Source organism: Corythoichthys intestinalis, chromosome 2, assembly GCF_030265065.1.
Source record: "Corythoichthys intestinalis isolate RoL2023-P3 chromosome 2, ASM3026506v1, whole genome shotgun sequence".
Lineage (NCBI taxonomy): Eukaryota > Metazoa > Chordata > Actinopteri > Syngnathiformes > Syngnathidae > Corythoichthys > Corythoichthys intestinalis.
Genome location: NC_080396.1, coordinates 28,087,826 through 28,101,574, shown reverse-complemented (window position 1 = coordinate 28,101,574; position 13,749 = coordinate 28,087,826). Strand labels below are relative to the sequence as shown.

General features: G+C 41.7%; 1 protein-coding gene across 1 annotated transcript; it reads right to left on the bottom strand.

Moving 5' to 3' along the window:
- Positions 1 to 1,042: 1,042 nt before the first annotated feature.
- Positions 1,043 to 13,322, bottom strand: LOC130929947 (cytochrome P450 20A1). Its single transcript, XM_057857587.1, has 13 exons — positions 13,154 to 13,322; positions 9,454 to 9,503; positions 9,182 to 9,348; positions 8,962 to 9,107; positions 8,706 to 8,873; positions 8,535 to 8,613; positions 2,386 to 2,498; positions 2,252 to 2,306; positions 2,045 to 2,165; positions 1,853 to 1,964; positions 1,687 to 1,751; positions 1,465 to 1,554; positions 1,043 to 1,356 (listed from the first exon to the last, which is right to left on the bottom strand). The coding sequence occupies exons 1-13, from the start codon at positions 13,223 to 13,225 to the stop codon at positions 1,200 to 1,202; spliced, it is 1,395 nt and encodes a 464-aa protein (XP_057713570.1). The 5' UTR covers positions 13,226 to 13,322; the 3' UTR covers positions 1,043 to 1,199.
- Positions 13,323 to 13,749: the final 427 nt, after the last annotated feature.

The window sequence follows — 13,749 nt, the reverse complement described above, 5'->3', positions numbered from 1 at the left end:
TAAACAAATTACGTCACATGTACAAACATAGTGTCTGTAGATAGGTCAGATATCTACCTCATAACCATCGCTTAATTGTATTTAATTTTTGTTACTGTCGCATTTTCCCCGATATTTTAGATGATAATCAATCCAAGTAAAGAAAATTAAAAAAAAAAAGTTTAAAAGGGTAAATATTTCAAAAAGAAAATCTCGACCACTCCTTGATGTCTGCGGTTTCTGCATTGCGACCCTTGTTATGTTACTGTGTTTCACCCCTAAAATCCCCCAAAAGTCCGGTTGTGGCCATTCACAGCTGTGTCTTGACACTCGATGATACATGCTACACTGACTTTTTGGACCGAAATAAGGTAAGTACGCAATAATATCTCGTTAAAAACATGGTCTTTAATTTTGCTCTCATGCTCTCACCTGGAGTTACGGTTTAGGGGTTTAATTTTTTTTAAATGCCCTCCTGCTCATAAATTTTCTTCCCCCAGAAAATAGAGATTTTAAGCTGTCCAATGATGTATTACACATGCATATAGGACAATTTTGAAATTTGGGCAAATTGGGGTTCTCGGAGCGTAACTTCAAGCCACCTGAGTGTTTTCCGCCAAATATATACAGTATACCAGCTCACCTCTGGATTATTTTGTTGCTTGTAGCTCTGAACCTATTCACTGCTGTTGACAGTTACAGACATCAAATCCATTTCACCTGGGAAGGCTTGCATTGGGTGATCATTATATACGCAACTTACGTATATAATCAATATAAAAAATTAGCTTTACACAATTATCACTTACATAACGCAAGTGATAATTGTGTAAAGCTTTTTTTTCATTTCATAGTAATTAACTGATAATTGACAAGGATTAAATTCATTTAAACTGTGAGCATAATTTGTGAATCTATCAGTGCCATCGACAGCAGTATACATCTACTCCAATCCATTTTGACTGGGTGGGACAGCTGCCAGCCTCACCCAGTCAAAAGGGATTGGACTAGCAGCATCACGTGCAACCAATGAGTTCAAATAGTGCCCAATCTCAGGCCTACATCATAATAATTAACATTTATTGAAGTACATTTTTAAGCACATAGTTTTACATTTTCAGTACGCAGTTTTTGGATTTCGAAAATAATATGGAAATGAGGCAAAAAAAAAAAGAAATCAAGTTGACCAGAGCCCGCCCAAATGAAAATTTTACGTCAAATTAATCTGAGCTTCGATTGCTGATGGTGATCCAGGTTTCATCCTTTGGTGCTGAAACCAGTTCTGATCTGACCTCCAGGACTTGACCTTCCAACCGATGAAGCCTCAGTTCCCGCACTAATGTGCTGAGCAGGACAGTAGCTACTGTGTAAGCAAATCTGTCAGGCAAATGCATAAAAAAGTAAATAAATATTATATTCTGTTGGTAATATACAGGTATATAGTGTAGATATAATTATAATGTGTACTTTAATGACGAATGTCACCTTAGCTCTGGACATGTCTGATTCCCAGAGAAACCCAGCAGACAGAAACAATTTCGGGTTGACTCGTCCTCAAACCGATCAGGGTCAAACCTGAGAGTTCATCATAAAGTATGTTTTAAAACAGCCTAAAAATGTAACGTTGAGCAAACACTATCCCTGTAGCAGTATCATGATAAATATCAGTCAATTGAGTAACACAGAAGTCACACGGGAAACAATGACCTGCTTGCTTCTCGCCAGGTGTTGGAATCTTGCAGCACAACACCCAAAGCGTAGATCACAAGGGTCTGAAATAAGACAAAATATTACTGAGGTACAGCATGTTGTATTTTTCCCTCCTCTCTTGCACTTGGTGTGAGCAAGTGGTGACATAAGGAAACAACTATACTTCTTTGGGAATGACATGCTGATCAACTTTTCCATCCAATTCCTGAAGTCGGGCGGCAATGGGTGTCAACTTTGCAGTTCTTACTGTCTCATTCAAGACTTGCTGGCAGTATCTGCTCAATTATAAAACTGTCAATTCGTCTATCAAACGTCAGGAAATTAAATGTTCCTTTACTATTAACAAAAAGCTTACTTGAGTTCAGGGATCTTGTTTAATGAAATAGGATCGGAGCCCAAAACGTCTTCCAGCTCTTGATACAACTTCTCTTGGACTTCCTCTGAGTTTGAAAGGAAGTAAAGAGCCCAGATACACACTGCCAAAGTAGAGTTTTGCCATTAATATGAGAAAATGAAACCTGACTATATATTTGCATGAAACGCAGTCAGACGCAGTACACACAGTTGGCAGTGATGACACTTCCTGCCAAAGTGAACACCATACAGTCCTCCAATACCTGAAACAAACAAAAACCTGTAAATACTCTACACTAATCCAGTGAGCTTTCATAACAAAGACCTTGCTTCAGTTCTTACCTGTCGCTCAGTGAGAGCAGACATAAGCAGTGAGTCCACAAACACCATCTGCTTCTTATTGGCTTTTCTCTCCTTGGCTACAGACAACAACACAGACTCCATCTCTGACAGAGCTGAAAAGACATTTTAATTAGCACAGAATGGCACAAACTAAGCATAGCTCATTCAGTGAACATTCTGTTCTTTTTCTTTTATTATTATTGTCAACTTGATTGATATGAGCAGCCATAATAGGGAAGAGCGTGAGCAACTTTAGGGTGTTTCTTTGGACCAAGAACAGTAAAAGCAAAACTCACATGAGGAGTCAATCCTTAAATAATGAGATCAGATCTTATCAGAAAGCCTAAAGTCTAGATGTCTGATATGGGCAGTGGTGTCATGTGACATGTTTCTACAGTTTGAGAAGGTGACTTTTTAGGATATTTTGGTTTGATTAGCTATTGCATTAAGGGCATAAGCAAATTTTAAGGGAGGGCCAGGGGGCCAGCCCCCCCTGGTGGCCAAAAAGTGTCATTGCATGAAATTGACTTTCCTATACATATAAAAGTTGTAAAGCAATAAAACTGCAACAAAAATGAATTAAATGAACAAAAAATATATATATTTATAAGGGTCAAAATTATTTTTCAAACAGATTATGTGACTTTAGACGATCATTTGCTTTGCAAATAATTAAAAAAAATAATAATAATAGGTGAGGGCAATTTTATTTTTCAAATGATTTTTTTCTTTGATTGAATTTTTTTTTTTTTTTTTGATTGAAGCAACTTTTTTTGGGATTGAATGATTTAGACATAAATGTCCTACCCATAATATGGCCCAAACACAAAAAGGATTGCTTCAATCAAAGAAAACTTTTACAATTAAAAATTAAGTGTCCAAATGCAAATCTTTCAATCTCAAATATTTTTTCTTATTCAAAAACGTTTTCTATGATTGATTTTTTCTTTTTTTTTGATTGAAGTGATTTTTCTTTTGAAAATATATTTTTTGTTTGAGGCAACTTATTTTTTGATTGAATAATAAAGACAAAAACGTCCAAGCCAAAATGTGGGCCAAACACAAATCAACATTACTTCAAAAAATTTGCTTCAATTAAAAAAAAAAAAAAAAAAAAAAAAAAAAAACTTGACCCCAATCAAAAAATAAATCAAAGAAAAATGGCTTTCACGTGCATTTTTTTGAGTTTCAAATTTATTTTTGCATTTAAATACTTTTTTTTTTTTTTTTTAAATAGAAGCGATTTTTTTTTTTAATTGAAAATATATATTTTGATTGAAGCAACTTTTCTTTTTATTGAAGCAACTTTTTGGGGGATTGAATAATAAAGACACAAATCTACCTCCATATGGCTACGCCCTATGGGGTCAGATTAGTCTCATAAGTACTCGTACACACATTGTGGGATTCATAAACACATAGCATGCGAAACACACACACATTGTGTTTACGAATCCCACAATGTATGTACGAGTACTTATGAGACTAATCTGACCCCATAACGCCCAGGGGATACAATTTTTGACTGGAGTAATTACATTGGAACGACACCGGCGGGTGTACCATATTCAATGGATGACGATCTTGGCGAAAGGTATAGCTGTCCTAAGCAGCCTGATTTAGAATTCCCCTCAAGAATGATGGGAAACAAAAAAACGCTCACTGTCAACTTATTATTATAAATATTCTTCTATTTTTTTTTAATTTTTATTTTATTTTTTTTAAACCTGTCCTGTTCAGCTGTTTGACACAGAGAATGGAAGTCTAAGTGCCCGGATTCTGACCAGTTTTAATGTTTCACATTGAGAGTCTGACATACTCCCATTGTGATCATTCAAAATACCTTTTTATTATGACAAAGCAGCGAACAGGAAGGGATTATGGGGGGACAGAAGAAAAGAAATACAAGAGAAGAAAGAAAAGAAACATATACACAAACAACAACAAGAAATACATTGAACATCTAAACTAGTTACTAATATGCTGGTGCTATCGTCAGCGAGATGTATTTCCGGTTTACACCATGTGGGGGCCTATTGGCCAGTGAAAGAGGAGAATGGGGGTGGGGGTGTCTATAAGACTATAAGCTAAGTGATTGAAAGGGGTAGAGTGTACACAAATCAGTTCTGTGATCTAGAACCCAGTAATCGTGTGAATCTCTTATGAGTGTAAGCCCGTTGGCGACCAACCCTACGCCGCCGCATCGCCAATCCCGGCACCGGAACCCCCAACCCGAGCATGCCCTACCACATCCAGCGGCACGCAAGCCCCACCGGGCGCGCGACGGCCACGCAGACGGGCGGAGAAACCGCGCGGGCGACAACCCAGGGCCACGGGGTCCCACCCAACCAGCCTGGGGAGGGAGGGCTTGCAGGGGGGTGGGGGGGCCATGCTCAGCCCATCCCTCCTCCCGCCGCCCAGCAAAGGAGCCATCGTCCCCCCCCCAGGACCCAGGGTGGTCCCCCGGGCCACCCGCGTGCCCATCAGCCGGCCTTCAGGGATGGCAGGAGGGGACGCATCACCAACCCCACGCCTACACCCACCCCCGCCCGCCCACCCGGGCCACGAGCCACAGCCATAGCCCCCCAACCGGCACGGCACGCCACGGGACCCCCAGCGGCCCACCAAGCCCCAGGCAAGGCAGGGTCCCCCGCCGGTGCAGGCAACACCCCGCTGATACACCGGCGCCCAGCCAGTGACCCGCGACGGAGCGCAGGGCGGATGCCCAGCCAGAGAAGAGAGGGTAAGGCGGAGGCAGGAGAACGCCCAGGAACTGCCACGGGGCGATGCAAGATCGGAGACCCGACCCCCCAACCCACTCCCGCGGCCGGCAGCCGAGGCAGAGGGGAGGCCACACCCCGGGAGCCACGCCATATAGAAAAAGTGTGGGACCCACCTACCACCCTATTACTGTGGCTGCCAGGTTCCCGACTGGCAGCCATCACCCAGCACTGTGATGGGGGTGTGAGGGGAGGGTAGTGCAATGTATGCATTAAAATAGGAGAGCTTGGCTTGGGGCAGTGGGACCGCAGCATGGAGTTTCTGCCCAGCCACCCGTCCCACCGCCCTTTGCCGGAGCTCTCCTGTGGAGTATGATGTGTGTGGTGCATTTAAAAAAGGTGCAGGGATGGCGGGGCCTGTGGTGAGGAGGCAGCCGTGAGCCCCCCCCCCCCCCCCCCCCCAACAGGTCCCAACCATCCCACAACCTTGGCGTGTGGTGCATTAAAAACAGGGGGGAGTCGGGCTGGGACTGTAAAGCCCCGTCCCAACTCTCCCCGGAGAAATGTATGAGCATGTAAGTGCCAGGGTGAAAAATATTTACAGTGCCGAAGTGAGAAGTGCGTGAGTTAAGAGGCAGGCTCCCGCGGGCATGGCCCCGTCCACCAGAACCACCGGCCCCAGGGCGGAAGAAGCGTCAGGGCCCCGATCAATCCCCGCCCCAGACCACCCACGGCGCCTCCGCGACCGCCCGCCCCCCTCCCACCCACCGAGCACCCACCCCGCACCCCGAGCAGGCGCCGCACCAAGCGCCGGCGACCAGGGGGCGTCCACCCCACCGGCAAGGGACAGCAAGCCTCACCCTAGGCCCCGCGGGCCCCGCCAACGACCCCGCCGGCCGGGGGGCAGCGGCAGCCGCCGCGGCCCAGGGAGGCGGACAGGGCCGGAAACAGACCAAGGGGAGGGAAGCGCACCCCCCACAACCCACCCCCGGGCCAAGAGGGGCGCGCGGTATGGCACCAGAGGGCACCTCCCCGGCACCCGGTACAGGGAGACGCGGCTCCGGCCGGGCGGACCTGGGAGGGAACCATGGCTGCCGCATACACCCCCCGGCCCCCACCCCAACTCCACCCCAGCCGGCCGGGGAAGGGCCGCGGCCCCCCCACCTGCCCACGACACCAGCGCGCGCCCGATGGGACCCCCCGCACAGCCAGACGCAACCAGACAAGCCCCGGCCGAAAATCCCGGGGGCCAAGACCGGCGACGGGACGGCCCAGGGCAGGACGCCAACAAACTCCACCTGTAAAGCTGACAGAAGAAGAGGTTTATCTAACACCATTAGATGTATGCCAAGGACCAGTGAAGTGTATTATTTACGCATAGTTCCTTAATTGTTCCAAGTCTGATAAGTAATATATAGGGTGTTCCAAAAAAAGTTGCATATGTTCCCCAGTAGCTGGAAACCAAATTGTCTATGAGTATCCTTGTAAAATAAGCCCATTGACCGACTAAACTGTGAAGGAAGAAAAATTATTTATTACATGCTGTTGGGAGTGTATAAAACAGTTCGGATTTAAACATGTCCAGTTGCCAGCTGCAGAAGGATGCATACAACTTCCCTGGACACCCCGCATACATCAATTTATGTATACATTTTTATTATTTTTGTGGCATTTCTTCGCAGGTGAGAGAGAATCCTTATTCTATGTTCATTATTCTTGCGACCGTTTCCCACTGTTGTTCGTATTTGTCCATTTTATTTGTCTGTTTGGCAGATATTTTCTCTAATGTTATATATTCAATGATTAGATTTAGCCATTGGTTAATGCTAATGTTTTGTTTGTTTTTCCAATTCAACAACATTGTTTTTTTGGCTATCGTTAGACTTGCTAGTAGTGGACGGGTTTGATGGATAGAGATATTCACTGTATTCAGATCGCCAAGCAAAGAGTTGGAGACAATGGAATCCTGCAATTCAATAGGAAAGAGAGTTTCTTCGTTACCTGTGCCCAGAAATCTTGTATTGGTTTACATTGCCAAAGAGCATGAAAGTATGTATCTGAAGTATCTTCGTTGCAGCTTGTACATTTATCGGATTGGGAGAACCCCATTTTGCGCATTTTAGATTGAGTAATATGCCATCTGTGCAGTATTTTGAACTGTATAAGCTGAAGGTTCTTATTCTTTGTCATTATAAATGTATTTTTACAGATGTTGGACCAATAGTTATTATCTAATGTTACCGAAAGTTCGTTATTCCATTTTTCGATTGGTAGGCAAGTAGAGTTGTTACATGAGAGGGCTTTATATACTTTTGAAAGTATTTTTTTTTTGTTGAGAATGTATATTTATTATTTTATTTACGAAAGGTGGTGGGTCTAACGTACCCGTTAGTGATGGAAATTTGCTTCTGATGGCTTCCCTGATTTTATTGTATTGAAGGAAATTGACCCCTTTGATCTGGAAATCTTGTAATATTTTTTCATATGACATGAATGTATTATCTTTAAACAAATGCTGTAACTGGTTTATTCCTGTATCATGGCTGACACTGCGTTTCGAGGTCATCAACATATTGTGACCCCCCTGCCCCCAACAGTCAAACTCTGCCTATGATTAAGGGGTATAAAGATTTTAAGTTTTACTGATGACTCCATCTTGAAAGAACCAAAAAACAATTAACTCAATAGTATGCAGGTAAATAAACAGACGCGTTGTAAAGGAGTTTGGGGTACATTTAGTCAGGGTAATTCTTGCAATATTCCAATTTGGAAACCTTCCCAACAGTACTGAACTGGAATTGATGAAAACCTTGAAATTCACACGAATATTATTATTTTTTAAGGAAGCAACCGATGAAGTATCTTCTTACAGCAGTAGCTTACAGCTATGGAGAAAAAAAGCCACTAGGCAACGTGTATAAAGCTCAGGGTAACCTTTAAAGGTCTAACAAAGGCCACTGGTATGTTTAGCCCTTAATTAAAAAAAGCATCTTCAATTGCAGTCTGTTCAGGTGTTGTAGGTGTGAAGCGCCTCCGTTTCTGGATGGAGTCCCTATTTTAAAATGCGTTTTTCCTGGGGTGATTATTATTCAATTAAATAAACAGCCACTAATACAAATAGAGTGATTCTACACCTAAATAATTAGAACTGACGAAGCCTTTTGCATTCAATATTCTTACAAAACAAACAACAACAGTCCAGTTGTCATGATTCAAACATTGTGTACCAGGATTATACTAAATCATTATTTTTATTAGGATCTAACATTCATATTTTGTGAATTTTATCTATTCTCAATGTGTCCCAGGTACTAAAATTCTCAAACTCAAGAGCAATAATCAAGGTGATTAAGTTGAATTTTTATTTTTTTTAACAAACTGACAATTGATCTCAACATGGAAGAACATTAGGAGTGGAATGATGCTTACAGGTTGCATACTGCATCTTCCTGCTGGAGCTTTTCTCCTGGGAGCCATCTAAGTAGCCTTTCCCAATTTCTGACCAGATCTGAGTGGATGGAAAAGAAAAAACAAACATTTAGTTTTACTGAAAAACAACCATTCGTTCCTTTCAGAAGATGTTTAAGCTGTATTTCGCACCACGTCATGATTCTTGCGGAAGGATATGACTTGAGCGTCATCTTTGAAGTGTTCGCCAAGGGCAAGCTGAGTGATGGTCTTCATGGAGAGACCCAACAGGTGAGCGCATAGTGGTATGTGCTGAGCCTCAGGGAATGATACCCACTTTCCAACCAGCTCCTCGACTAACTGGCAAAAACAAGACAAGAGATTGCAGAAAATCTGTGGAAAAAAATGACTAAAGCAGAAATGTTTCAGCCTATAATGGAAGCCAAACCTTGACAACCAATGAAAAGTTGTTCTTTAGAGTGTCATTGATGGCGGTGTCATATAACTTTTTTCTAATGACAGCCTCGTTGACCCCACCAGCTGTTCCGGACTGATAACTCAGCAACGATTTCAGCATGGTCTCAAACGAGTCAGCTATGGAATGCAGATAACTCATATTAAAGGACAAAATGTAAATCTTCTCATGTTTATTGCAGTTGTACACCTACTTGTGTGGTTTGGGTTGATGTGTTGCCGCAGCTGGTTAACGGAGCCCAGACTTACCACCAGCCGCCGACCAAACCAGAACGATGCCACTGACCCAAACTCCTGATGTAACACCTCCAAGAATTCATGCATACTGCCTCGATTGACAATGTCTTGCAAGTTGCCATCTCTGATGATGCAACACAAATAGACATCCACTCAAACTTGCAACATCTGCATTCAGATATTTTACAATATTAAAGTAGTAGGGGCATGACAATTGCAAGTTGCTTACTTTTCATCTGTGGGGTTTAGACCTGGTATGTCTGATGATCTTCTGGATGACTGAAACCCCAATCATCAGAATCATTACATAGACACTTAAAATATCGACAAAAAACTTCATACAAATAATGAATGCCAGAATATGATCTTCAGTTTATGCCTCCGTTTCAGTCCTGCTTTTCAGGAGCCCACTTAGTTTTAGACTCATTACAGTCGCATTTAATTTGATAAGAACATTTACCTAGGTACTTTGGGTCTCAAGAAAGGCGCTTTGAAAGAAAATTTATCATTGCCATCGTTTATATGCTATATTCCATTCATATAATCATTCAATAAGATTACAGTATTCTCTTAGTTAAAGCAGCGTTAATGTTCAACATACATTTTAACAGTGCGGAAAGTCATTATAAAAATGTAAAATCTATTTTTGATGCATGTGTGACATGACTAAGCCTACTCTTGGCTACTGTGTTTAGTGTTGGCCATAATAGCGTTGTATGTTTTTAAATAAAAAACAAGAACCACTAGTAAAGAATATTTCTTTAGCGGGAACTAGACGTGTGACGATTACCGGTTTCAAGGTACAGTGTATCACAAAAGTGAATACACCCCTCGCGTTTCTGCAGATATTGAAGTACTGTATATCTTTTTCTTGGGACAACACTGACAAAATGACACTTTGACACAATGAAAAGTAGTCTGTGTGCAGCTTATATAATAGTTCATTTATTTCCCCCTCAGAATAACTCAAAATATGGCCATTAATATCTAAACCCCTGGCAACAAAAGTGAGTACACCCCTTAGAAACTACGTACATCCCTAAATGTCCAAATTGAGTACTGCTTGTCATTTTCTCTCCAAAATGACATGTGACTCGTTACAGGAGTGCTGTCAGCATTGCTGCAGAGATTGAAGATGTGGGGGGGTCAGCCTGTTAGTGCTCAGACCATACGCCGCACTCTATATCAAATTAGTGTGCATGGCTGTCACTCCAGGAGGCAGCCTCTTCTGAAGACGGTACACAAGAAAGCCTGCAAACAGTTTGCTGAAGACATGTCAACAAAGCAAATGGATTACTGGAACCATGTTCTATGATATGATGAGACGGGCAGGCTTTCTTGTGTACCGTCTTCAGAAGAGGCTTCTTCCTGGGGTGACAGCCATTCACACCAATATGATGTAGAGTGCGGCATATGGTCTGAGCACTAACAGGCTGACCCCCTACCTCTTCAATCTCTGCAGCAATGCTGACAGCACTCCTGTAACGAGTCACATGACATTTTGGAGGGAAAATGACAAGCAGTACTCAATATGGACATTTAGGGATGTACGTAGTTCCCATGCGGCGTACTCACTTTTGTTGCCAGGGGTTTGGATATTAATGGCTATATTTTGAGTTATTTTGAGGGGAAAATAAATTAACTCTATTATATAAGCTGCACACATTCTACTTTTCATTGTGTCAAAGAGTCATTTTGTCAGTGTTGTCCCATGATAAGATATACTTAAATATCTGCAGAAATGCGAGGGGTGTACTCACTTTTGTGATACACTGTATACCGTGGTATGAAAGTGTCACCGTTTAAAACCGAAAAATTTTCCCTCATACCGTCCCTACGGTATTATCTTTTTTTTTTTTTATGTCCCAAAAATGCAGGGAGAAATCCCTCGCTTGCAGCTGCAAGGGTCAACCCTCCCCCACCAGCTTTTGCTCAGAGTCAGTGAGTCAGCTGTACTACACGATGACTGGAGGAGGTGAAACTTCTGAACTTTTTCCCCATCAAAGAAAACCAAATTGCTGGTATGGGGATCATCGGGCTACAGAAAAGTTACAGACGGCCGCGGCTAAGAGGAGGAGGGCAAACAGACATGTAAAACATGTTCGCTGAGGGTGTCACACGTGCTTTTTTATGGAAAATAATTCAATTATTTTTGTTCTGATGGTAATGATGTTGAGCTGTGACTGTGGGTTTACCTTCACTGAAAGGACTGCATTTATTGTAATTTTATTTAGAATATTTCAGTTATTTTTATTATTATAACTTAACATTATACTTATGTTCCAATCTGCCAATATGTTTTGAAAAATAAAAATCCTGTTCAATGGAAAAAGTTTTTTCTTTAACCCAGATATCTCAAAATAACACATTTTAAAGCTATAATTGCAATACCGTGAAACCGTGATATTTTTGCATACGGTTTATCATACCACCAGAATTTAAAACTGGCACATGTCTAGAGGGAATTATTAAGAACAAGTTCAAACTGAACTACGACTGCCTGGCTCGCTCCTTAAACGGTTTGTCACCCTAGAGACCTGAAAATCACAACAGAGTGCACATGCCTTCCTTCTACTGGCTAACACAGAACCTACAGGCAACAAGAGGTCTGCAATTAATTAATGTAAATAATCAGCTCTGAGTCGAATAAACGTCTTTTCAGCCTAGAGACATGAAAATCACAACACAAAAGTAAGTACGCCCTCTACTGGCTGACTCGGAACTTACAAACACCAGTAAATCTGCAATAAATTATACAGCTCTGAGGCAAAAATATTAACTCTGGCTCCGAGGAACGATGCATATACCTCCTCCGAATATACCCACAATTTTAGTTTGTGTTCTTCCCAAGAAGATGAATGAAAAGAAAAACAACCACGTGTGCTATTAAAAGCTAAAGTCTGGCCACTACTGGCTAACTCAGGGGTAAGCAACCCGTGGCTCCGGAGCTGCATGCGGCTCTTTGATCCCGTTGATGCATCTCAGTTTTCAAATAAAACACGAGTATTTGTTTAAAACATTGTGGCACTTTTGAGATTTGACAAAGGAATTTAGGCTCATCTTCTTTGTAAACAGAACACACACGCAGGCCATTAATTCACCAATTGTCACCCACAGTGACACTATGACTAAGTAGTTGGTGAAATAATGACCTGTGCAAGTGCTCTTTGAATAAGGGTGTATAAAAAGTGAGCCTGACTGGTTCCCGACCCCAAATTCTTAATTTGAAATGACAAAAAGTGTGTGAGGCTCCCACTGTTATCTTTTCAGTGAAAATCAGGTCATAATGGCTCTTCTTTAGTTGTTAAAGGTTGCAGACCCCTGGGCTAACTCGTCACCTACAGACAATAATTCTGCACTGTCCTCTACTGACAATTTTTTATCCTACAGAAGACTACCCTCTACTGGCCAACTCCGAACTTTAAACTCGTAATTAAATAATAATCCCTGATTCAAAAAAAAAAAAAAAGACGAAAAACTGTGCTCCAAGGCTCGATAATGTCACGTGATACCATTTCTCAAGACAATCGGTTCACGAATGACAGAGTAGAACTTTAAAGTCAGTATCCACAAGAGCAACAACAACAGCCTGAGTGGCGTAAGAGGCCTTCTGTTTGTAATAATAAAGTGAACGAGAACTTGGGACCCCCGTCCCCTTACTTCTGGGCGGTTAAAAAATAAAAACAAACAAACAAAAAAAAACGAGTGTGATTGCGCGAAAATAGCATGTGAAATTTTTCAAGCAGAATTTCCCCCAGGTTAATGTGAACTTTGCATAAACTTTGCGATGAGCTCTCAGTCACCAGTGTACCGTGTATTCTTTACTGTCTATGAATGAGCATGCAGCGGATGGATCCGTCATAACTACACAACATTACTAGCACAACAAAGATTCTAACGAACTATGAGCCCTTTTGAAGCTAACTTACCGGATACAAATACACAATTGCGCCGACCAAAACGACTATAAAGGTCACAGCAAATATAGCAAAATCCAACATGATAATGCACTTTTACAAACTGTATTTTAGGTAGCAGAACAAACTTGAAATTAAACCAGACTCCACGTCAACACCGTCGGAGTTTCTCTGTGTTCGATTAGAATACAGCCTCATCGTTAGGGCTAACTAATCGAATTCAGAGGGACTCGATTAAGCGACCGCTTCCTTCAATGATACTTAACCTTGACACGATTACTTTTTTTAATGAATGAATGAATAAATGAATGAATGCTTTATTTGGACATGATAAAATAAAAATAATAGACAAACAAATGAAAAACAAAAACAAAAATCAGAACCAATGATATTCACGAGATGACAGCAATAACAGTTAAGACAATAATAATATTGATAATAATAAACAAGATCAGAATTTATTCATTGTGTCTAAAAAGGAGTAGGATGAAGCATTTGCTTATTAAAACCTACCCCCCCCCCCCCATTTCTATTCCTTAATTATATCTGTCCGCCCTATGTAACTAATCCTCATATTAACAAAGAAATAAACTAAATAACCATATACA